At 55.0% G+C, this 24482-nt stretch overlaps 2 protein-coding genes across 3 annotated transcripts in view; one reads left to right on the top strand and one right to left on the bottom strand.

Annotated features, from left to right (window-relative positions):
• The first annotated feature begins 26 nt into the window (after positions 1-26).
• Positions 27-16417, top strand: MAP4K1 (mitogen-activated protein kinase kinase kinase kinase 1). Of its 2 annotated transcripts, XM_077852922.1 has the most exons (31): positions 32-252; positions 423-480; positions 596-686; positions 1389-1453; positions 2960-3015; positions 3102-3149; positions 3323-3365; positions 3451-3523; positions 4092-4223; positions 4651-4713; positions 4812-4893; positions 5295-5411; positions 5640-5718; positions 6264-6322; positions 6399-6442; positions 6523-6567; positions 7350-7392; positions 7839-8004; positions 8099-8181; positions 8576-8660; positions 9673-9749; positions 9828-9888; positions 10648-10756; positions 10843-10901; positions 11113-11216; positions 11753-11927; positions 12162-12224; positions 13032-13121; positions 13208-13278; positions 14189-14244; positions 16229-16417. In XM_077852922.1, exons 1-31 carry the CDS (start codon positions 154-156, stop codon positions 16296-16298), a joined length of 2466 nt encoding a protein of 821 aa, XP_077709048.1. In that variant the 5' UTR covers positions 32-153; the 3' UTR covers positions 16299-16417. The 2 variants fall into 2 exon arrangements, with proteins under 2 accessions (XP_077709050.1, XP_077709048.1); XM_077852924.1 differs by lacking the exon at positions 12162-12224 and having other exon boundaries at positions 27-252.
• Positions 16418-16512: 95 nt separating this feature from the next.
• RYR1 (ryanodine receptor 1) overlaps positions 16513-24482 on the bottom strand; it is a 117428-nt gene continuing 109458 nt past the window's right edge. Inside the window, exons 96-105 of the mRNA XM_077852935.1 lie at positions 22263-22305; positions 20747-20877; positions 20592-20652; positions 20010-20156; positions 19653-19787; positions 17752-17908; positions 17292-17356; positions 17096-17196; positions 16890-16941; positions 16513-16748 (exon numbers count right to left, since the gene is read on the bottom strand). Coding sequence (XP_077709061.1) covers positions 16653-16748; positions 16890-16941; positions 17096-17196; positions 17292-17356; positions 17752-17908; positions 19653-19787; positions 20010-20156; positions 20592-20652; positions 20747-20877; positions 22263-22305 — 988 coding nt within the window. The 3' untranslated portion in view covers positions 16513-16652. The remainder of the gene's footprint in view (positions 16749-16889; positions 16942-17095; positions 17197-17291; positions 17357-17751; positions 17909-19652; positions 19788-20009; positions 20157-20591; positions 20653-20746; positions 20878-22262; positions 22306-24482) is intronic.

Consider the following 24482-nt stretch of genomic DNA (forward strand, 5'->3'; position numbering starts at 1 on the left):
GAAGCGAGAGTGGGGAGGGGGGAGGCCACAGCCAGCGGAGGCAAGGCTAGGCGGGTGCAGGGCGCAGGACGTGTGGGGAGGGAGGGAGGTGCCACACTCGAGCCCTGAGGCCCTGCTGGCCCCTGGGCGCAGGCCCAGCTCCAGCGCCCAGGGATGGACCTCGTGGACCCCGACATTTTTAATCGAGACCCCCGGGACCACTATGACCTCCTGCAGCGGCTGGGTGGCGGCACCTATGGAGAAGTCTTCAAGGTGAGGACACCCCTCCTTCTCCATCACCCTCAAACCAGCGAGCCATTGGGATGGGGCCCAAGAAAGGAAGGGGATGATAGAGGATCCCAGTCCCTGGCTTTGGCTCAGGGATGCTGAGGAGGAACTCAGGCGAATGGAGCCTGCCTGACTGCCAACTTCCCCTTTACAAGGCTCGAGACAAGGTGACGGGGGACCTGGTGGCAGTGAAGATGGTGAAGATGGAGCCTGGTGAGGACACAGGAGCTCCTTCCCCTCACCCCTATGCCTCCTCTCCGGACACTGGGATCGCCTCCCCCACACTCCCTTCCCACAGTGGCCTTTTCTTTCCTGTTCCTCCTCACAGACGATGATGTTTCCACACTTCAGAAGGAAATCCTCATCTTGAAAACTTGCCGGCATGCCAACATCGTGGCCTACCACGGGAGTTATCTCTGGTGATGAGCCCCAAACCTGCCAAGGGACCCTGCCCAGCCCCTGGTCCAGAACCCCCATTCCTGACCTCCAGTCCTGGAGCCCCATTTTAAACTGGGGCCCCCTGCCCAACTCGATCCCCAGTCTGAAGTCCCAGCTTTCTGACCAGAGTATTCTCTGATGTGATCTGCAATCCAGGACTCCCATTTCTGGGCAGTCCCTTCGTAGTAACCAAACCTGAAAGCAAGTCCCCTAAAACTAATCTTTCCTCATCCTGCCCTTCAGGTCCCCCATTCTACTCTCTGCTCTTTTAATTCTCTAAATCTCTGGACCCCTAAATTAATATCCCAGGTGTCCCAGTAATGACCTCTGTCCCCCAGACCTGGAACCCTGGGCCCCTTTGCACCCCCTCTACCTGCCCAACCTGGGAGATGTCTCCTCTGTCTTCTGGGTTAGTGCAGGATAGCAGAGTTCAGAGTCCCCCTGATCAAGAGTCCTAAGACCCGGGTTCGAGTTTGGTTGACCCTGAACATACATTTCCTCTCTGAGCCTCACTTCCCCACCTGTAAAATGGACATGGTGATCTCGCTCTGATGGACAAGGGGAGGAGGATGACAGCTGTTACATTCAAGTCCTTGTTGAACTGGGACAAGACAGATGGTGAGCCGGGGCTGTCCCCCAAGTGATGATTTCTTACTGCTGTTATCACTACTCTTGAATTGTAGGCTTCAGAAGTTCTGGATATGCATGGAGTTCTGTGGGGCTGGTTCTCTCCAAGACATCTACCAAGGTGAGAGGAAGGCAAGGGGATCCGGATACCTCCCCGCCTCCCATCCACCCCCACTGTCTCTCTGGGGTTGTGTCTTCTTGGAACCGTCTTTCCTGCAACAAGCTTCTCTCTGGGCCCAGGCCTGGCCTGGTTGCTGCTGGGAACACTGTGGTGATGGAGTGGGCCCTGGGCCAGGACTTGATGATCCGGCCCCAATCCCTCTGCACACAGTGATCCCCTCCCAACTCCCTGTGTCTGCATTTTCTCACCAATGTGTCTGTTCAGGTATTTGAATATCTCTATACTTGTGGCCCATAAGCCGGGTCCCCATTTTCGTTGACCGAGTGAATGAGTGCCTGCCTCTCTCTCTCTCTCTCTCTCTCTACCTACTTTTTTTTTTTTTTTTTGAAAAATGTGAGGGTGGGGATGAAGGGGGGCCTCTGATCACCTCTCAGTTTCTGATGGCCACCTCTGCCTTTGACCATCTCTCTGTGTCCTTGAACTCAAGACCTCAGAGGTGAAACCAGGAAGACATTCATTATAAATGAACATGGGGAGAAACTGAGGCCCTCGGAGGAAGTGGCTCACACAGCCAGGCTGCCCGACCTGGTCTCTGACCACTTCTATGTGTGTGTGTGTGTGTGTGTGTGTGTGTGTGTGGTCTCTCCATCGTTCCCCCTCCATCTCTGCGTCTCTGTCTTTCTCAGTTTGTCTTTCTTTGTGCCTTTGGGTCTCAGTTTGAATCTGTTCCCGTTTCTCTCTCTCATTATCTGTGTGTGTGTGTGTGTGTGTGTGTCGGTGTCTGTGACCCCCAACTTTTCCTCATTTGGCCAAGTCCCATTGCCCCCTGCCCAGAACAGTCCTGTGGCTTCCATTTCCCTCTAAAGACAAGCCCGAGCTCCCCAGTGCGGACCCCACTTGCACCCCAGCTGACAGACTTCACCTCCTTCCACTTTCTCCCCCACCCCCACTCCTCTCCACCCACTTTGCTGCTTTCCAAACCCACCAGGGCGTCTCCACCTCTGGGCCTTTGCACTGGCTCTTCTGTTCCCCTCCAGGCCAGACTCATTACATCTTCTTGCTGCTGCCTTCTCCGAGTAGAGTAGACTTCACCGACCACCCTATAAAATGTCATACCCCTTCCCACACATATTTCCTGTTGTTGTTTCTTGCTGTTTTAGTTCTTACTATTTATTAGCATCTTATGCCCTCTGCTTTAGTTGTCTTGTTTACCGTCTGTTGCCCCGACTGGAATGTTCTCTCCATGCGGGCAGAGACCGCTGTCTCTTGTCCACGGCTACCTCCCCAGTGCCCACAGCAGTGCCTGGCACCCAGTAGACACTGTGAATATCTGTTGAGTGAATCTGTCTCCCTCTGGTACCCTGCCTTGGTCGCTGACTGTCCCTCCATCTCCCCCTTGCACTTGTCCCATCTGTTCCCTGTCCCCGTGTGGCACCTTCTCAGCCTGTGTGTGGGGGAGCCAGGTTGCCTGTTTCCCACCCAACACTACTGCTGTGATCTTTGCAGTGACAGGCCCCCTGTCAGAGCTCCAGATTAGCTATGTCTGCCGGGAAGTGCTCCAGGTGAGGCGAGACCCGGTGGGCCTGGGGCGGGGTCCTGCTCCAGCCCCTGGGGACTCACAGCACCCCATGTCCACCCTCTCCCCTAGGGACTTGCCTATCTGCACTCACAGAAGAAGATACATCGGGACATCAAGGTGGTCTGGGGCAGCAAAGTGGCTTTGTTGGGGGTGGGGGGCAGGAGGTGGAAGTAGTGTTTGCAGGATTCAGGGTGGTGTTGAGCTGTGGGGTTGGGAAGGGCCAGGGTGTGGAGGCAGCGTCAGGCTGGGGGTGTCTCTGACAAGCTTCTGATTTCCCCCTCTTTCTCCAGGGAGCCAACATCCTCATCAATGATGCTGGGGAGGTCAGACTGGGTAAGTGTGATGGGGGGTGGGAGGGGACTGGCTGGGGGCCAAGGGGGTGGGGGCCCCAGGTCACTATATCTCTCTCTGCCTCTAGCCGACTTTGGTATCTCGGCCCAGATTGGGGCAACGCTGGCTCGACGCCTCTCTTTCATCGGGACGCCCTACTGGTGAGGGATGCCCGGTGGGCAGCTAGGGGTGCATGGGGGCAGTGGCCGTCCCCACCTGGGTCACCAGGACTCTCCTTCCCAGCTCCTTTCCCTGTGTCTGCCTCTCTGTTGAATATTCCGCTCACTTTTTGGCTCTCTCTCAAGTATTACATTTACCGAGGTCTCTTTGTGTTGGTTTTTATTCTGATTTTCTGTCTCTTGACCTCTGTGTGTCTTTTTTAAAAATTTTATTTATTTATTCATGAGAAATACAGAGGGGGGGGCAGAGACACCGGCGGAGGGAGAAGCAGGCTACCTGTGGGGAGCCCAATCCGGGACTCGATCCCCAAACCGGGGATCACACCCTGAGCCAAAGGCAGCTGCTCAACCACGGAGCCACCCAGGCGTCCCCGTGTGTCTGTCCTTATTGCTGTCTCTCTCTTCACCTTGATGTTTCTCTCAGCATCTGGTTCGCTCTCTGTCCCCTCCTCCTCTCTCTCTCTCCCTCCTGCCCCCACCTGCACGCCAAGGAGTCGCCCCCTTCCCCTCCTTGTGTCACCTCTGGCTCGCTGAGGGTCTCTGTCCCCAGGATGGCTCCAGAAGTGGCGGCTGTGGCCTTGAAGGGGGGATACAACGAGCTGTGTGACATCTGGTCCCTGGGCATCACGGCCATTGAACTAGCGGAGCTACAACCACCGCTCTTTGACGTGCACCCTCTCAGGTAGGCGGGCCTGACGAGCCCCCCCGCTGGGCCCAGAGACCTGCCCAGCCCTGACCCAGAGCACCCCCTGCCCCCACCTGCTTCCCTCACTTCGAGGCCCCCTCCAGGAGACACCCCGTCCTCACAGCGAAATCTGAGACCCTCCCTGCAAAGAACCTCTCAACCCAGAAAGCCTTTTCTTCAGGCCCCCCCAGTGGGAACCCCCAAGGCAGGATTCCTGATCTGGAGCCTCCCGTGGAGGTTGCTGCAGCTCTGTTGTGTGCTCCCCAGAAGTGGCATCCCAGGGCCTTGTAAAACCTAAACCTCATTCTTGTTCTGTCCCTTGCTTGGCTCTCTGCTGACCTCAGTGCTATTGGGGACCCCTCAAGCCGTGAGGTCTGACCCCTGTTGGGAGTCTGAACACCATGTTCTCTCCTTACTCTTCTAGAGTTCTCTTCCTCATGACGAAGAGTGGCTACCAGCCTCCCAGGCTAAAAGAAAAAGGCAAATGGTAGGACAGGGCAAGGGAGGGCAGAGCCAGGATGGAGGGTCTGTCTGCTGGGAGAGTTTCTGGTCTCCTCACCTAGGATTTGGCTTCTTCCTCCCAAGGTCGGCTGCCTTCCACAACTTTGTCAAAGTCACCCTCACTAAGAACCCCAAGAAACGACCCTGTGCCACCAAGATGCTCAGTGTAAACCTCCCCTCCTTTCCCTGAAAGGCCCTTCCCAAACTCCCCGCCCTCTGCCCAGAATTCCCCAGGAACTCCCCAAGACTCTCCAAATTGTACCCCAGACCTTTGGCCAAGATACCCCGAGCTGTTAAAACTCAAAAATTTCCCAGGGTCTCCAGACCCATTCCTGGGTACGCTCTGAAATCCTGGGGAAGCCCCGTCTCCTCTAAGACACCTCAAAGTTCTCCATTTGCCCTTGCTGGGAACCCCAGATTCTTCTAATCCGTTCCAACCCCTTAAAATCCCCTAGTTTCCATTCCCCAGAGTTCCCTGCCTCTCCGTCAGTGGGCATCTTCCCCACCAGGTCCTTGAGCCCCTGTCCCAGCCTCTCCCCAACACCAGCCCCCTCCTCTCCTCTCTAGCATCAGCTGGTATCCCAGCCCAGGCTACATAGAGGCCTGATCCTAGATCTTCTTGACAAACTGAGGAATCCAGGGAAGGGGGCCTCTGTGGTCGAGATTGAAGATGAGGAGCCTGAGGTGAGGGTGCCCTGGCCGAGAAGGCGGGGGAACCTCCCAGCCCCTGCTCAAGCTGTAACCGCCCCCCCCCCCCCCACCGCCTGGAGTGCTTTCCTGCTGCTTCTCTTAAAAGGAAAAAGGGGAGGGGTGTAGGGGGGCTTGGCACAGGGCTACGGGCTCCCAGCTGGGCCCACAGGGTGGTAGGGGTGCCAGGGGGCCGTGGCCTGATGCCGCTGCTGCTCTGCCCAGGTGCCCCCTGCCGTCCCCCGGCGAATCCGGTCCACCCACCGATCCAGCTCTCTAGGGATCCCAGATGCCGATTGCTGTCGTGAGTAGAGATTCCTTAAGCTTGGAGATCCTTGACCATAAACTAGATCCAAGAGACGCACTCCACCCACAGTGATTCTCCCAGAGACGCTCAGCACCATCTGATCTCACGATAGAGCCCCGAGACCCGCGTCACTTCCACACAGACCCTCAGAGACCCTTGTCACTCACTATCTGACTCTGCAAGAGACTCCAGAAAACCTCATCCTCACCTGAACTTCAAAATGGCTATAGAGAACCCCCCCCCCACTTCTCTGACCTGCAAACAGACCCCGTGAGACTTCCCATAACACCAGGACCCCCAAAGAGATCTCAGAAATCTCTGTCACACCCCCAGGATGGAACCATGAAGACAAACACTATGTAACTTTGAGCCCCCACCTCCCTGATCGCAAACCCTGACCCCCAGATGAGACCCCTGCAAACCAAGATCCTTCCCCCTGGGGGACAGCCTCGGTCCTAAGATCCTGACCCCGGGCCCCCCAAAGGCTCCTCTTTTCCCAGACCCATTGCCTCTGCTCACTGCGTCACCCTCCTCCCTTCCAGGGCGGCACATGGAGTTCCGGAAGCTCAGAGCAATGGAGTCCAGACCCATAACCCACACGGTGAGGTGCCTCCCTCTGCTGGCCCCAGATGCCCTCCCCTCCCCTTGGGCACTGCTGACCCTTTGCTATCCTGCAGGCCCACTTACAGCCCCCCGGAGACTTCCGGAGCAGCAGTCCCAGGTCAGGGACCCTCGGTGTGGCGGGGAGGGGTCTGGGTTTTGTGGGGGGAACCACCGATGGTCATGGGTGTCACTCCTCAGGAGGCACCTGTCGGAATCTGACGATGACTACGACGACGTGGACATGTAAGAGAGGCGTGGCCCCCAGCCCTGCTGGCCCTCATCCCCCCCCCACCTTCCTACAACCACCTTCCCCTTCCATCCCGACCCCAACCTCAGCTCCTGTTTTCCCCTTGCCGCTCATCCCGGACCCCTGACTAGACCCTACAGCCTCCCCCTGCCCCTTCAACAGTCTTTCACCCCTCCCTGGCCCAGCCACTATTATCCCCCCAAGCCAACACCCCAGTTCCATCCCATCTGACCTCCGAACCCCCCACTACATCTCAGGCCCCCCACCACTCCCAGATGTTGCTCGGACCCCCAGACTTCCACTGCACCCCTAACCATCAAAGCCCAGCCTTCATCCGCATCTTTCCCCCTGGGAACTTCCCCCATGCCAGACCCTCCACCGGAGACCCCACCTTGGCCCCAGCAGTCAGCCCCACCCCCAGGCCTGCATCAGCCTCACGCCCACCTGTTGGGTCTACACATCCAGCTGCAGTAGGCTCACAGGCCCTGCCCAGCACCAAGTGAGAACCTGCCCCGCCCCGGGGGAGCCCATGTGACCCGCATCACTAGGTGGCCACGACAGTTCAGGCCCGGTGTATTGTCCACACTTGATATCCAGTGCAGCTGTTGCCAGTATCATGAGTGCTCTAATCCTCAGCTCCAGCCCAGACCCAGTCACCCCCGATCCTCTTGACCTCAGACCTCCAGTCCCAAACCATCCCATCTGCCTCCCCGGCCTTGTTACCCACACCCCCCCATGCTCACCCCCTGCCCCTGCTCACCTCATCTTTGTGTTCCAGCCCCACCCCTGCAGAGGACACACCTCCTCCACTGCCTCCCAAGGTAAGGCCCTGGGCCCTACTGGAGCTGGGGGCTGGAGGCCAGGAGGCCAGGGTCCTTAGATGCTGGAATACTGGACACTTTAACCCTGGAATCTGGGACACCAGGTCCCTTGAAGTCTGGGAGACCGGATGATGAGCATGTGGGGATCTGGGAGCAGCCTCCTTGAACCTAGGGGAGGGATTCAAAGTCTTAGCCAGGTGGGCCTTGGTCTTGGGGACCCTAACTCTAAGATATCTGGCATTAATCCTTTAATTGCTGGACTATGATGATGGCACGGGGTGGGCAGAGGGAGGTCAGGGTTGATGCCTGGAGTGGTAATAGGGCACTGTGGGGAGGGTCAGAAACATGACCAATGTCAGGCCTGGTGGAGGCAGGGCTGGGACTGCTGGGCGCCCTCTCTGAGATATTCTAACGTACTTTCCTCTGCTCCTCCTCCATCTCCTTAGCCCAAGTTCCGTTCTCCATCAGACGAGGGGCCCACTGGGGGCACTGGGGATGAGGGACAGCTGAGCCCGGGGGTGCTGGTCCGGTGTGCCAGTGGGCCTCCCCCACGAACCCCCCACCTCGGGCTTCCCCCCGCCACCCGAAGCCCCCACCTAACTGCCCATTCAGGTAATGGGGCGGGCTGGGACAGGAGGCAGGCAGGAATGTGGGTGGGCAGGGGAGGGGGGCCTTTGAAGGCTGACTTTCCCTCACCCTGTCTCAGAACCCTCACTCTGGAACCCACCCCCTCGGCAGCCTGATCAGCCCCCACTGTTACCCCCCAAGAAGGTAAAGATGAAGAGAAAGGTGAGCCCGGCTGTGCTGAGGATTCACACCCCCGGAGGGGGGGTGGTGGCTGGGATGCCTGGGGCTGGGATGGGCTGTGGGGAGGGGCAGAGTGATAGTGATGAGAGGTGACACTTGGTGAGCAGTGCCTTTGCACCAGACACTGCCCTCATGTCTTTATGGGGTGTAAGCCTTCATGGGGGGTAATATCACAGAGATAGACATTATTCCCATGTCACAGATGGGGAGACAGAGGCAGAGAGGGATCCGTAGCTTGCCAAGGTGATAAACCTTTGAGGAAGTGGAGGGCAGGGTTTGAGGGCTGGTAGTCTTGGGACAGAGTCTTGACCCTGCACCTTCCCATCCCCTCCTTCCTTTCCTTGGATCTGCTGCTCTGCCCCCGGGGCCTGCCCAGGGATGTGCCCTGCTCGTGAAGTTGTTCAATGGCTGCCCGCTCCGGATCCACAGCACGGCTGCCTGGACGCACCCCTCCACCAAGGGTGGGTATTCAGAGGGTCTCCGAGAGCAACAGGGTGGGTGGGCAGGGCCTTAGTGGAGGCACAGAGGCAGAAACAGGGGAGGGTCTTCATAAAAGGGGGATGGGCAGAGGTGAGGCAGGACCTGAGCCCAGGGTTGGGGTTTGGGGATCACATACAGGTAGGATGGAGATGAATTTGAGGGTGGAAACTAGGAAAATAAGAGTCTAGGAGCCATGGGTGTCAGATATAACAGAAAGGTCAGAGTTTGAGATCTAAGGTGGGGGTAGTTGCAACCCTCTAACCTCAGTTAGAGGTTAATGGTAGAGAGGCTGGGGTCAGCATTTGGGGTCAGGAGTTTGGGGGTGGGAATGCAGAAAGGGAAGAGTTCGAGGGTGAAAGATGTGGAGACAAGGTCAGTGAGGGGTAAATGTTAAAGAAATGGCATCAGGGGCGCCTGGCTGGCTCAGTCGGTGGAGCATGTGACCCTTGATCTCAGGGTTATAAATTCGAGCCCCATTGTTGGGTGTAGAGACTACTTGAAAATAAAATCGTAAAAAAATTACTAAAATTTATTTAAAAAAAAAAACAGCATTAGAATGTACAGGGGATGTATTGGACAGAAAAAAACACATTTCAAGGGGCCCAAGTTTGAGGATCCCTGTTGAGACAAGATTAGCATTTGGAGGCCAGAACTGGGAAGACAGATGGACAGAACAGAACGTAGAGGGCTATTTAGGGAAGCAGGACTGATGTTTGGGTCAAAGGTCGTGGGGTGGGGGCGTCAGGATTTGTAGGATTTGTGGGTGCAAGCCCAAGAAGTAGGTGAGAATGAGACCAGCTCAGGGAACTGGGTCAGGGTTTGAGTTCACATTTGGGGAAACAGGAGCTGGGGATGTCAGGTGTGGGAGTAAGAGAGAATTGAGGGTCAGGGATGGGGAACAGACTACCAGTGTTTGGGGTCAGTCATGTGGGGGTCTGGGAGGCCTCCCCCAAGATGACATAGGTCCTAGTGTCCTTGTGTCTGTCTCCACAGACCAGCACCTGCTCCTGGGGGCAGAGGAAGGCATTTTCATCTTGAACCGGAATGATCAAGAGGCCACGCTGGAGATGGTGAGGCCAGAGCCTGGGGGGGGCTGGCATTGGGGGTTCCCAGGGTCTTATGGGAGCCATCTCCTCCATTCTCTGCAGCTCTTCCCTAGCCGGACCACCTGGGTGTATTCCATCAACAATGTCCTCATGTCTCTCTCAGGTCTGGCTGTGGATTGGGTGGGAGGAGTGGGGTCAGAAGCTAAAGGGTTGAGAGTCCGGGGGTTGGGAGATACATGGGCACAGCTGGGGGAGAAAAAGTAGGCTCCCCCTTTACAGAGCCCACAGTTAAAATCTCAGTCCTCTTTTTGAGGTGGGACTCTATCTGTGTTTCCCTATCTGTAAATGTGGTTCACAATAGTCCCACCTCAAGTCAGTTTTGAGGTAAGATCCACAGTAAGTCTTGACATTTCCTCGATGTATAGATGCCAATGAGAACTTATTCCACACGTTACTGAAATGGGGTTATAAATTAAAATTTGTGTTTCTGTTTTAGAAACATTTGGTGTAAAAGAACTTCTAATGTGTAGGAGAAACACCAAGCAAATGGGCTTCTTGAGTTAGTTATCATGTCTGTGACGACAAATCTTAGGAGAATTTCTAGATAGGTTTCTCCTTAAACTTAATAACGTGCATAACTTCATCTGACTGGTTAAATGTCCATAGGTTCTCACGTGGCTGAGCAAGCACGGGAAGATAGGGAACACCTTTATCTTACTCATTAGTCACCAGAGCCAAGCACAGTGCCTGGCCTACAGCGGGCATTTAAAATACGCTGAGCGAGAAATGAACAAATAAAAGTGCTGAGACTTGAAACCTTGGGAGTTTCAAAGGGATGGGGCCAAGTGAAGGGCCAGGGAAAGGTGGGAGTGTCTGGTGTCCTATAACTGCCTGCTTCCCCCTACACACACACACACTGCAGGAAAGACCCCCCACCTGTATTCTCATAGCATCCTGGGCCTGCTGGAACGGAAGGAGACCAGAGCAGGAAGCCCCATCGCTCACATTAGCCCCCACCGGCTACTGGCAAGGTACCAGCCCCCAGGGGCACCGCAGACCCCTGTAATTCCCCCTTCCTGCCGTCCCTCTGCATTTATGCACCTACTTTCTTCTGCAGGAAGAACATGGTCTCCACCAAGATCCAGGACACCAAAGGGTGCCGAGCTTGCTGCGTGGGTGAGAGAGAATCCCTACTGGGTGGACCTGAAGCGGGGAGGGTGTGCTGGTCCGGGGGCAGGCTCGGGCTGCAGTGACTGGAGAGGATGGTGGGGTGAAGGCAGGCTGTCCAGAGTCTGGGGAAAGATGTGTGCCCTTTGGGGGGGGGTGAGGAGCGGGTCAGGGAAGGGGAGAGAGGACTGACCCTAACCCATCCCTCCCCACCCCACAGCGGAGGGTGCGAGCTCGGGGGGCCCGTTCCTGTGCGGGGCATTGGAGACGTCCGTGGTCCTGCTTCAGTGGTACCAGCCCATGAACAAGTTCCTGCTGGTCCGGGTAGGGGGTCTGTAGAGGCTGGGGATTCTGAGGTTCAGTGGCCAGGGGCTTGCACTCCTTACTACGCTTCTGCTGAGAGCTTCGGGGAGCCCGGCTTCCACCCAGGCCCCGCCCACCTGCGGCAGGTGCCCGGAGGCTCCCCCTCCCGAGGACCTCTGGAGCCTTAAACTCCTCCTCTCACCCAGCCTAATTATTTTGCGGGCCCTACGTCCCACCCCCATCCCACCCCCGGGTCTCCAAGGAGACCCCACTCAGACCCTTTGAGTCTAAGGAGACTTTGTTGCCTTTAAAGGGGGCACGACCCCAACAGAAGCCAAGCCAACTCTCATTGCTAAGGAGGCGTCACCGCACTCCTCTGGGCGCTCACCCCCTGAAGTTTCTAGACCGCATCCCTCCAAACCGAGGGCCCGGGGGAAAATACTCGCGAAGACCCCCGCGGGCTCTCCGCGTTCAAGCCCCGCCCCTCGGGCCCGCCCACCCAGGCCCCTCCCCTCGGGCCCGCCCCCTGAGCCCGCCCCTCTCCGTGCGGCCTGCAGCAGGTGCTGTTCCCGCTGCCGACGCCCCTTCCGGTGTTCGCGCTGCTGACCGGGCCAGGCTCCGAGCTGCCCGCCGTCTGCATCGGCGTGAGCCCCGGGCAGCCGGCGAAGTCCGTGCTCTTCCACACCGTGCGCTTCGGCGCGCTCTCCTGCTGGCTGGGCGAGATGAGCACAGGTGAGGGGGCGGGGCTGGCGGCGGGGCGGGCTCTAGCCTGCGGTGGATTGCGAAAGGGGTTGAACCCGGGGCGGGGGCAGAGGTGGAATTCATACACCTGCTGAGGTTGTCCGCCCGTCGGGCCGCGGTGATAGGCGGCTTTGGCCCGCGGGCTGGGGAGTGGAGAGGGCGCCTAGCGGGGGAAGGCAGGATCGGCGGGACTGGCTTTCGAACCTCCCTCCTCTTGTCAAATAGAGCACAGGGGACCGGTACAGGTGACCCAGGTGGAGGAAGACAAGGTGATGGTGTTGATGGACGGTAAGGACCTCCCCTTTCCTCCACCGTTCTTGGGTATCTGCCTCGCAGACCCTGTGCTGCTCAGGAATGCTGAACCCCTCCAGGCCTTGCCCGGGTCCTGCTTTGCTTCTCAATGAATTTATTCTCCATCCTCTGACCCTCACTCTTTTTTTTTCTTTTAAGATTTTATTTATTTATTCATGATAGACATAGGGAGAGAAAGAGGCAGAGACACAGGCAGAGGGAGAAGCAGGCTTCATGCAGGGAGCCTGACGTGGGACTTGATCCCGGGACTCCAGGATCGCGCCCTGGGCCAAAGGCAGGCGCTAAACCGCTGAGCCACCCAGGGATCCCCTCTGACCCTCACTCTTAAAGCCCTCTCTCGGGGCGCCCGAGGGGCTCAGTCGTTAAGTGTCTGCCTTCGGCTCAGGTCATGTTCCTGGGGTTCTGGGATCAAGCCCCACATCAGGCTCCCTGCTCAGCGGGGAGTCTACTTCTCTCTCTCCCTCCCTGCCGCTCTGCCTGCATGTGCGCTCTATTTCTCTCAAATAAATAAATAAATAAAATCTTTTTAAAAAAACAACAAAAGTTGGGCAGCCCGGGTAGCTCAGCGGTTTAGCGCCACCTTCGGCCCAGGGCATGATCCTGGGGACCCAGGATGGAGTCCCACGTCTGGCTCCCTGCATGGAGCCTGCTCCTCCCTCTGCCTGTGTCTCTGCCTCTCTCTCTCTCTCTGCGTACGTCAAAAATAAATAAAAAATCTTTTAAAAAATAAAAAAAAAAAAACAAAACAAAACTCTCTCTCTCTCCCTCTCTCTCCTCTTCTAGGATCTTTGAAGCTGGTGACCCCAGAGGGAGCCCCAGTCCCAGGGCTTCGAACTCCGGAGATCCCCATGACTGAAGCGGTGGAAGCCGTGGGTATGTGCAGGGCTGGGAGGCACCCCCCCGGCCCAGAGGGGAGGCTTAGTGATACCCAAGGGTAATGGGCACTGCTTTCCTCCCAGCTATGGTCGGGGGTCGGCTCCAGGCCTTTTGGAAGCACGGAGTACAGGTGTGGGCTCCAGGCTCAGACCAGGTAAGCTTCTCCATCTGACCACCCCCAACCCTGCCCCTCCCCTGTGGGTCTTCTGGTTCCGTAGATGGAGCAGGAGTATTGAGTCAGGGTGTGGAGCCCTGACAAGAAGCTTCCTCTAGTCTCAGTTCAGACAGGTCCTCTTCTTTTTAATTTTTTTTTTTTTTGTATTTTTTTTAAGATTTTATTTATTTGAGAGAGAGAGTGAGTGCATGATCCAGGGGGAGGGGCAGAGAGAGAGAGGGAGACACAGACTCCCCGCGGAGCAGGGAGCCCTACATAGGGCTCAATCCCAGGACCCCAGGATTATGACCTGACCAAAGGAAGACATTTAACCCACTGAGCCAACCATGCATCCTTGGCCAGGTCCTCGTCTATACCCCAGGGTCTCTTGGGTCCAGAGGTCATTACAGGCCACTGTGTGATCTTGTGCAAGAGATTTTGCTTCTCTCTGAGCCTCAGTCTCCAACTATCAAAGGGGGGGAGTCACTAAAGAGCTACGTGGGTGGTTAAGAGCATGCACAGACTGCCTGGGTTGGAATCCGGCTGATTGACCTTAAGCAAATGACTTAACTTTCCCATGCCTTACTTTCCTCATCTGGAAAATGGAGTGAAAAATGCTCCTTAGCTCATAGAACACTATGTTTCAGACAGATGCTGCCCCTATATGTTTGTATTTTATTTAATCTCCACAATCACCTATCAGGAAGGTCCTGTGATTTCACAGGTTAGTAATCTGAGGCACAGAGAAGTAACTTGCTTGGGGTCACACAGCTGGTGAATGGTGTTAGCAAGAATGATTATTTCTGGACCTAGGACTAGAAGTTCAGATACCCTCCCCCCCTCCACCCCATTCTCTTTAAGGGAGAGGGGAAGAGTCTTCTAGATACTGACACACACACCTTTTCCCCAGCTGTTGCAGGAGCTGAGAGACCCTACCCTCACCTTCCGTCTGCTTGGCTCCCCCAGGTATGGACTTGGGGAAGGGAACACAGAGCCTGGGAGGGGGGCTTCTGATGTGGAGAGGTGTCTTGCGATGTCTCCAGCCACCTGTATCTTTGGCCTGGACATTCTCTCTCCTGGTCTCCCTGCTTCTATCTCTGCCCCTTATAGTCTATTCTCCACAGTGCAGCCCAGGGGGCATTTTTGTTTCTTAATTTTTATTTTCACTTTTTATTTTGGCATAACTTTTGACTCACAGAGAAGGTGCAAAAATAAATGTAAAAATTCTTAAATCTTTGTATCCCCTTCATTCATCCAGATTCCCCAGATATTAACATTTTGACTGTTTTGGGGGTATTTTGTGTGTTTTGTTTTTGCCATGTTTGATTTGTCTTCCTCTTTCATATGTATATGATTTTTTTCTGACCATTTGGGTGTGAAACAAAGACCTACTCCTGCAGACCACAACACAGCTGTCAAAATTAAGAAAATGGCACTAATACTTCTCACTGCCTTCTAATCCACATGCCCAAGTCTCACCAGTTGGCCCAATGATACTCTTTATAACCAAATAACAGTACTTTTTTGGGGGGTCCAGGAGTCAATCCAGGATGATGGGATGCATGTAGGAGTCAGGTTTCTTTCATCTTTAGCCTGGAACAATTTTTCAGGCTTTCTTTGGTTTTAAGGACCTTGATACTTTTGAGGAGTACAGGAAAGTTGTTTTCCAGAATATTCCTCAGTTGGATTTGAGGTTTGAGGTTAAGCATTCGGGGTAGGAATACTCCCAGAAGTGATGGCTTGTCTTTCTCATGCATCCTATCAACACATGTCTGTTTGTCCCATTATGGGTGATGTTCTCTTTGAGCATTGGGTAGGGTGCAGGTTTTACAGCAGAGAAACCTGCTGTTAAGCTACTCTTTGTATTAATAAGTATCTTTTGGGGTGATTTGTTGTGAATGTGTAAATATACTCTTTCTCATCAGACTTTCACCCACTGGTTTTAGCATCTATTAATGATTTCTGCCTGAATATATTATGAGGAGAGTTACTAAATGGTGAATTTCTATTTCTGCACTTATTAGTTGGCATGCTCCTGTGGAGGAGCTTGTCCCTTCTCCGCCGTGTGTGTGTGTGTGTGTGTGTGTGTGTGTGTAATTTCAGCACAGCCTCATGGATTTCTTTTTTTTTTTTTAAAGACTTTTTTTTTAATTTTTTTATTTATTTATGATAGTTACAGAGAGAGAGAAAGGCAGAGACACAGGCAGAGGGAGAAGCAGGCTCCATGCACCGGGAGCCCGATGTGGGATTCGATCCCGGGTCTCCAGGATCGCGCCCTGGGCCAAAGGCAGGCGCCAAACCGCTGCGCCACCCAGGGATCCCAATGGATTTCCATTTTATTCTGGGGGTTAAAATCTATTACTACCATTCTTTACTTTGAGATGCAAGAACTCCCACATTTAACCAGTGAGAGCCCCTTCAGGGATCTCTCATGACCTCTTGACATGCCAGAGAGGTCTTTTAAAATCTCAGTCCCATTATGTCACTCACCCTCCCAACCCCCATTTAAAACTACTGTGGCCTCAAGATAAATACCCAGTCCTGGCCACAGCGCACAAGACTTTGACTTCTGCAACCAAGTCCCAAACTCTCCCATCTCAAGGCCTTTCCCTAGGCTGTTCTTTGCCCAGAACACCCTTCTCTGACCTTTCACCAAGTTCCCTCCTGAGCCTCTTGGAGGCTCCACCGTCTATTCTTTGGGCCACCTCAGCTGACCCTTCAGGATAGGTTTCCTGAAGGACGCCCCGTGCTGTTTTGCACTCCTGTAATTCACTAATTCATGTTGGTCTCCCATTCTAGATTGAGCTCCTCAAGGGCAGAGACCCTGTCTGCTCATTACCGTGATAGCCCAGCACTGTGCTGGCACAGCCTCTGTTAACTCCTTTGTGAATGAATGAATGAATGAATGAACAGATGAATGCATAAACTGACTTCTCTCCTCCTTTCCCAGGCCTGTGGTGGTGGAGACACGCCCAGCAGATGATCCTACTGCCCCCAGCAACCTCTACATCCAGGAATGAGCCCAGGATGGGAAGGGGTGGCGGTGTCAGGAACTGGTCCCGCAGCCCCATCCCCAACAGACATACACATTAGTGGTCATGACATGAACTTGTCTTCCAATAAACATGACTCCAGCCTCTGCTGTCATCTTGTTCTTCTGGACAGGGAAAGGGGAGGGCAGAGTTCCCGGATGCCCACCCACACCCCAAATATCAAGAATCCAATACAATGATGTCAGGGGTATAGCACGGACTTTTATTTCTCCAGTACATGGTCACCTGTCCCCCAGCTGCCTTTGGGGGCGGGTTTGGGGGCTAAGGGACTTGGAAGAGTAAGGCACTTGAGGTGGGGGTGAAGGGCCAGCTGGGGGTGTCTCAGCTAAGCTGGTCCTCGTACTGCTTGCGGAAACAGTCGCCAGCTGGGAAGAAGTCCCAACATCTCTCTTGGTACATCTTCCAGACATAAGACTCCTAGGGTTGGGGCGTGGGGAAGAATGGTCACATCCTCCAACGCTCAGGCTGACGCGAGCTTTTTACTGCCACCTGCTGCTTGACCTTAAATTTAAACTCTTCAGGACCCTGCCCACTGTCCTCCCATTAAGACCCCGTTACCTGGCCCGTGTGTTCCGTCTCGTCCTTATTTATCAGATACATCAGGAAAAACCTGGGGATGGGAGAGCGGCGGAGATAGGTCAGGACTACCCTACTCCTTCTGATTGGCCGGTTGGGAATCCACCCACCTGGAGACCACACCTAACTGGCCAAGGCTCAGTGACCCACGCCCCCACCCCCTGATTGGCCAGCGGGCCCATGCTCACATGTAATTGGCCAGGTTGTGCTCCTCTAGCGTGTGCGTCTCGAACCCGTGCGGTGTCGTATCGAAGTAATCGCTGCCGATGCCGCAGATGAAGCACTTGGTCTGTGGGTGACGGGGGACATCAGAATCCAGGCCCATTCACACCCTACCCCCCACTATCCCGAATTCCCTCGGGGTCGCCCCCAGACTTGATCTACCTCCATATCTTCCTTCACTTGCTCTTGTTGGTCTCGGAGCTCGCCAAAAGCGTCAATGATCAGACCTGTGGTGGCAGGTGCAAGTCAGCGCCCACCCTCTGACCCAACTCAGACTCCTCCCTCTTCCGGCTACCTCCCTCTGAGCCTTGCCTCCCGTCCCCCATCTCCCCCATCTCACCTTGCTTCCCAGAGATAATAACACTTAGCCTTTACTGAGCACTTGCTATGAGCAAAACACCTAGGAAGTGACTTCTCACCATAACCCTGCCAGGTTTTAGGATCGTTAATTTCTTCATTTGCAGATGGAGAAACTGAGACCCAGAGAGGTCACTTGCCTCAAGTCTCACAGTAGGAAGAGACAGAGCCAGGATATGAGTCCAGGCAGTCTGCACTCTTAAAAGGAGCTAGTGTGCCTCTGGGCACTGGGCCCCCCACTCTCACAGCCGTGACCAGCACTGACCCTGAATGATGGCCAGCAGGATGACGATGACGAAGAAGAAGAAGGTGATGTCGAAGACCACCCGGTACAGCTCATATTCATCGCCCGCTGGGTCCTCAATCTCATCCCCGATGCCGCCACCAGCTCGGACACCCACGTACATGTGGAACAGGTAACACTGTGGGGGAGGGTGAGAAGCATACTGGTCATGCGTTCTGTGACTTGACATTCACCAAGCAGGGGACAGGGGACATAGCAATGGACTGAGACGGCTCTGCACCCCACCCTCTCAGGGTTCACGAACATGGCATCAGATAGTGACAGTCCAGAAATGATCAAAGCTGTGATAGGGAGAACACAGGCTGAGGGACAGAGCCAGGGTGGGGGAAGCGCAGGAAGCTCTGAAGCTTTGAAGGCCTGCCTCAGTCAGGGGGACCAGGCAAGATTTCCCTAGAAGAGGGGACACGTGGGAGCTGGAACTTGAAGGAGGTGTTAGGTGGGAGAAAGTGTTCCAGGCAGAGGAAACCACATGTGTTCTGTCACCACTGGGGAGCGAAGAAGACATTTTGCTCCCCGGAGGAACTGAAAGAGCTTCAGCGAGGCTAGAAATGAGAGCTCCTGTGAGCAAGAGCAGGGAGAAAAATGAGGCCCACCAATGGTCAGGGAGGGCTTTCTGTAGGAGGCAGCACTGGAGTTGAAAGGTGACGTGTCAATGAAAGAGAGGCGTGGACCTGGGGCCTGTGGTGGCGGAGGGAGAGAATGTCAGATGCAAAGGGCCTGGGTGGGAGGAAACACATGGTCTTAGGGGAACTGAAAGAAGACGGGCAGCCAGAGAGCAGAAAGCAAGAGAGCCTGTGGTTAGACTCAGGCAAAGCTGGCTGTTCCCTGGCCTTGTAAGCCACAGTGAGGGATTCGATTTTATCACACAGCACTGGAGAGGTACGAGAAGGTTCTGAGCAGGGAGGGGGGCAAGGTCTTCCTGGCCTTTGGGAAAAACTTTATGCTTATTCTCTCTGCATCCCCAGGAAGTGAGAGGACCCCTCGTCTTGGTTAAGAGCCAAGGCTGGTGACTGGTGGGAACAGGGCTATATGCAAGACTAGGTCTGGCGGGGCCTCAGATGTCACGCTGAGGAGCTGAACTGGGTCCTGAGAACATGGCACCAGGGTACCGGACATCTCGTGAGATCACCCGGAGATAAATTCTTCTCCACTGTGACCTATGCCTCCAGTTGAGCCAGCTCCATCTGGGTTAGGACCACCACGGTTGGAGTAAAAGAGAAAGTGTAAACAAGCATGGCATGCTGATACTTTGGGTGAAATTTATATATATATATACATATTTTTTTTTTTTAAGTAATCTCTATCCTTGATGTGGGACTTTGGACTTACAACCCTGAGATCAAGAGTCGCATACTTGCTCTACCTACGGAGCCCACGGGGCACCCCTGGGTGAAACTTTTATAGCTAACGATGAGAGCAGCTACACCTATGCAATCTTAATTCATGCCAGTACCATTCTATGACTTTTAAGGGAGCTCCATTGAGTCCTAAAACCAGCTGTAGGCTGTAGGCACTGTTATTACACAGCCATTTTGCAGGGCAGGACACCAGAGCACCGGGAGGTTGAGAGGACCACCCAAGGTCTCATGGCATGTGAGTGACAGGTGCGCCATGCCTGAGCACCTTCCCATAATAGTTTCATACCAGCTTTAAAGGCTCAAGTAGCATTCCAGCGGCGGCTGACGCTTACTGAGCACCGGTTAGGAGCCTGGCGCTCTTCAAAGTCCCTCACGAGTCTCAGCTCGCGGAACCCTCGCGATAAGTCTACGGGGTGGGTACCACCATTAACCCCCTTTACAGATGGGAGCACTGAGGGTCGGATGGTCAGTGACCGGCCTGAGAGTGCCAGGGGAGGGGCTCACCGTCATCATGTCATCACACTTCATGTCGGGCTCGTCCTCGTCCTCGCTCTTGTTGTAGAACTTGCGGAAGAAGTTGAAGGCCACCACGGTGTACAGGTAGACCACCACCGCCAGGAGGCCCACGGTCATCACCAGCTGGGGGGCGTGCACAGCCGTCAGCTCCGTGCTGGGCCTCCCCGGCCCTCACTGTCAGTGTGGCCCTCCCTCCAGGGTCTCACGACCCACAGCCACCCTGGCTCAGCCCGCCCAGCCTCGCCCCTCCTCGAGGGACCTGCCCAACCCTCCCCCCACCACCCGGCTCAGACCTCCGGCTCCTCCCTGCCAGGCTCACAGCCCACAGTCAGGTCCTCTCCACACCTGCTTCCCATTATGCGTGACGGAGGAGAGGATGGTGCGCAGCGTCTTGACACCCATGGCAATGTCCAGGAGGTGGGCAGCAAAGAAGAAGTTGTTGTAGTGTCCCAGGAGGGACATCACCATGTACCAGCCCAGATATAGGAAAGACTGTGGGCACACAGGGTCAGGAGTCAGGGAGCACATGGGGGACTCATGGGGAGCACTCAGGGTTCAGGGAGGGTTCATGAGGGTCAAGGAGCATTGGGGGGGTTAGGGAGCACTCTGGGAACACGGATCCAGCGCTCTGGGGTCGGGGTGCCATCTCAGAGTATTTAGAGGATCGGGAGCACTCTGCAGTAATGGAGCACTCTGGGGGCAAAGCCATCCTGGGGGTAGCTGGGGAACCCTCTGCTGAAGGACACGGTCTGAGAATTTAAGAGCACCTGAGGGACAGGGGGCCTTGGGGGGCAGCAGGTCTCATAGGACCAGGGGTGCACAGGGGCTCAGGAGTCAGTCCCTGGTCAGAGACACCTGGGAGTGGAGCCCCCAACCCCCAAAGGCCCTTCTCCTGCAGGTCATCCCCCACCGATGGCCCCTCCTCACATTGTCTGTGAAGATGACCCCGAACTTCCAGATCTGGTACTTGACGTCAATGGACATGAGCCTGTGTGGGGTGGGAGGAAGGGGATGCCTGAGGCTCAGGCCCTGGCCACCTTCCCTGGCCACCCCGGGGCTGTGCAGGGCAGTCCCTGACTCACCAGGTGAGCAGCCCGGGGGGTGGTTCAGGCTTACGCTCGTTGTGGGCCGTGATCTCCAGCGTGGCCAGATCCATGCCCAGCAGCTCTGCGATCCGCTCCCGTCCGTAGATGTCGCCGTGCTTGTCCAGGACCTGCACAGGGGAGCATGTGGCCGTGGGGATGCAGCTGGAGTGGGGGAGGGCCCCAGCCTCCGTGTGTGTGGGGGGTGGTTTCTGGAGACACTCTCAACTTGGTGTGAGAAATTAGGGGTGCATTTTTTCCTGGAGAGAAGGGCCAGTTTTCTTCAGATCCTCAGGGGAAGGGTCCAAACGTGATAAAGATTCAGTTGATTCATTGGCCACATTAATAGGGATAATTTATTATTATTAGATTGGTAGTCGAGGAACCCTCTATAATCGGGCCGCTGTCACCTGTGAACTTTTCCCACTCACCTCCCTCATTCACTCTGCTTCCGCCATACAGACCCGCAGACCTCCTCACAGTTCCTCAAATATACCAGACATTTCTGCCTCAGGGGGTTTGCACTGGCTGTTGCCCCTGCCTAGGACACTTCCCCCAGATTTCTTTCTTTTTAAAAAAATATTTTTATTTATTTATTCATGAGAGGCACAGAGAGAGGGGAAGAGACACAGGCAGAGGGAGAAGCAGGCTCCATGCAGGGAGCCCGATGGGGGACTGGATCCCAGGACCCCGGGTTCACCACCTGAGCCGAAGACAGACGCTCAACCACTGAGCCACCCAGGCTTCCCTTCCCCCAGATTTCTACCTGATTCACCCCTTCACCTCATTAACTAGTGTGTCCTTTCCTGCCTCCTCCTGGCCAACACACACACTCATGCACACGCACATGCACACGCTCCCCTCTTCACTGCTTTTTCTTCTTGTAGCACATTATCATCACCTAACCCCCTATGAATGTGCTCATCATCTGTCTTGCCAGTTCCGGTGTCGTGCTTGCCGCTGGATTCCAGCTCCCTAAAGTGATTCCTGGCACACAGCAGGTGTTTGATAAATGCTTGTTGAGCGAATGATCTGATTTTCCTACGTGCTAGATACTGCCCATGCAGTGGGCCATATAATCTTTGCAACAGCTTCGTGGGGTCAGCCCTCTTACAACCTTACTTTGAATCTGAGGGAAACTGAGGCACAGAAAGGCTGACACAGGGAGAGGTAAAAGCAGGCCATTCAGCTCGAGAGTCTGTGCGCTCCGAACGGCCCACTTCACCTCCCCCTCTTCCCTCTTCACTGGTACTCACTGGTACTCGCTCTGCGCCAGGCTCTATGCTACGCCCGTTGCACGTATCACATCATCACGTTGCACGTATCACATCAAGTAAGTGTGACTACTGCGCCCATTTCCAGATGGGCAAACTGAGGTGCTGCCCAGGGAGCCACAGCCCCTTGCCCAAGGTCGCACACAACACGAGCCCTTGTGGGGCTGGGATGGCCAGGTGGCACAGCAGGGGACCCAGCCCGGGAGGCCCTTCCATCCTCCCATCCACGTTGTCACCCTCACCTTCCGCTTGACAAACTTGTCCCAGTAGTTGCTGGGGAAAGACCTGCGGGGGGCAGGGAGAGAGAGAGAGAGACCGAGATGTTAGGGCAGGAAGGGCAGGAGTCGCCAGCCAGGCCAGGGTGTCGCAGTTCCCATGGCTTTCTCACGGGGGACCCCGCACAGTACGGTTGTATCTCACTTGGATTCGGGCTTTAAAGACCTCTTGCTATTACTCAGCCATTAGAAACGACAAATACCTGCCATTTGCTTCGACGTGGATGTAACTGGAGGGTATTATGCTGAATGAAATACGTCAATCGGAGAAGGACAAACATTATATGGTCTCATTCATTTGGGGAATATAAAAAATAGTGAAAGGGAATAAAAGGGAAAGGAGAAAAAATAAGTGGGAAACATCAGAAAGGGAGACAGAACATGAGAGACTCCTAACTCTGGGAAACGAACTAGGGGTGGTAGAAAGGGAGGTGGGCGGGGGTTGGGGGTGAGTGGGTGACGGGCACTGAGGGGGACACGTGATGGGATGAGCACTGGGTGTTATTCTATATGTGGGCAAATTGAACACCAATAAAAAATAAAAATAAATAAATAAATAAACAAAAAAATAAGAAGAGGGGGAAAAAAAAAACCTCTTGCAAGGTCAAGTTTGCCCCAGGTCAACCATTGCCCCCACCGCCATCTTTGGAGGAGCCCGCCATTTTGGGGAGCCCCCCACGTTGGAGGGCAGCCTGCTGTGTTTGGGGGAGGATGCCATGTTGGGGGAGGCCGCCATGTTGGGGGCAGCCTGCCGTGTGGAGTGTGTGTGTACACCATGTTTGGGGGAGGCCGCCGTGTTTGGGCAGCCTGTCGTGTTTGGGGGAGGATGCCGTGTTTGGAGGCAGTCTGCCCTGTTTGGGGAGGCCGCCATGTTGGGGGCAGCCTGCAGTGTTTGGGGAGGCTGCCATGTTGGGAGAGGCCGCGGGTGTGCCTTCAGGGCCAGGATGTGCGGAAGACCCCACACGGCCCTCCCGTGGGGCAGCTGTTGCGTGGGAAGGGCAGGGAGGGCTCCCAGCCAGCAGCCTGTCTTGCTCCGGGGCACTGCTGTGCTTTCTCACACCATTTTGTGGAAGCTTACTGGATGATTCTGGCCCACAAGTGGAGGCCCTCAAATCCTGCAGGGTGGCCAGTGGGTTTTGTGGGGTTTGGAGTGGAGAGTTATCAAGGATCCACGGGTTCAGGCGTGTTTGATGTGTTTGGATTCGCGGCTCCTCACTGTCCCCTGGTTTGTCCAGCGGGAGCCGCTTCCACGGGCAGGGGGTCCTTTCAGCAGGTCCTCGCGCTGCCCTCTCTGACACAGGGTGACCTCGCGATGGCACCTCCCTGCCCCAGCCCTGAAATCTTCTCCAAGGAGCTTGGCTCCTTTTTGTGGGAAATGGTTTTTAGAAGTCACGGTCTTGGGCAGACACAACCTTAAACGGATGTTTCTGGAGCACCCTGCCAGCTCAGCTGGTTAAGCCACCAGCTCTTGGTTTCCCCTCAGGTCATGTTTCCGGTCCCGGGATGGAGCCCTGCGTCTGGAGTCTGCTCCTCCCTCCCCCCTCAAATAAATAAACACAATGTTAAAAATTTTTTTAAAAATAAACATGTTTCTCCTTGACTCTGTTAAGCACGTGTACTTGAATGTGTAGAAGTTAGATGTGCCTCAGACGGTGACAGAGCACAGGATGTCCTTGGTGTGGCCTCTGTCCCTCCTCACATCACTTCTCCTGGGCAGGACCGCATCATAAAATAACTTCCAATGCTCATTTAGGACTCACTGTGGCCCAGAAACTACATGAGCTCATTTCATTGTTACAAGAGCCTTGGTGCTCGGGTCGCCTGGGTGGCTCAGGGGTTGAGCATCTCTGCCTTGGGCTCCCGGCTTGATCCCAGTCTAGGGATTGAGTCCCGCATCAGGGAGCCTACTTCTCCCTCTGCCTATGTTTCTGCCTCTCTCTGTGTCTCTCATGAATAATAAAAAAAAAAAAGATCCTTGGTGCTATTACTGTCACAGATTAGGAAACTGAGGCACAGAGAGGCTGTGACTTGACCAAGAATTACCAGGCTTTGAACTTGATCTGGTGTTCTTATTCCAGAAATGAGGAGGCCCCACTGTATGAACACATGAAATGGGACTTGATGGGGGGGGGGGGCGGGGACAGAATGGGCTGGGAGAGCAGTTTGAGAGTCCAGAATCCCACCCCA

Source organism: Canis aureus, chromosome 1, assembly GCF_053574225.1.
Source record: "Canis aureus isolate CA01 chromosome 1, VMU_Caureus_v.1.0, whole genome shotgun sequence".
NCBI classification, from domain to species: domain Eukaryota; kingdom Metazoa; phylum Chordata; class Mammalia; order Carnivora; family Canidae; genus Canis; species Canis aureus.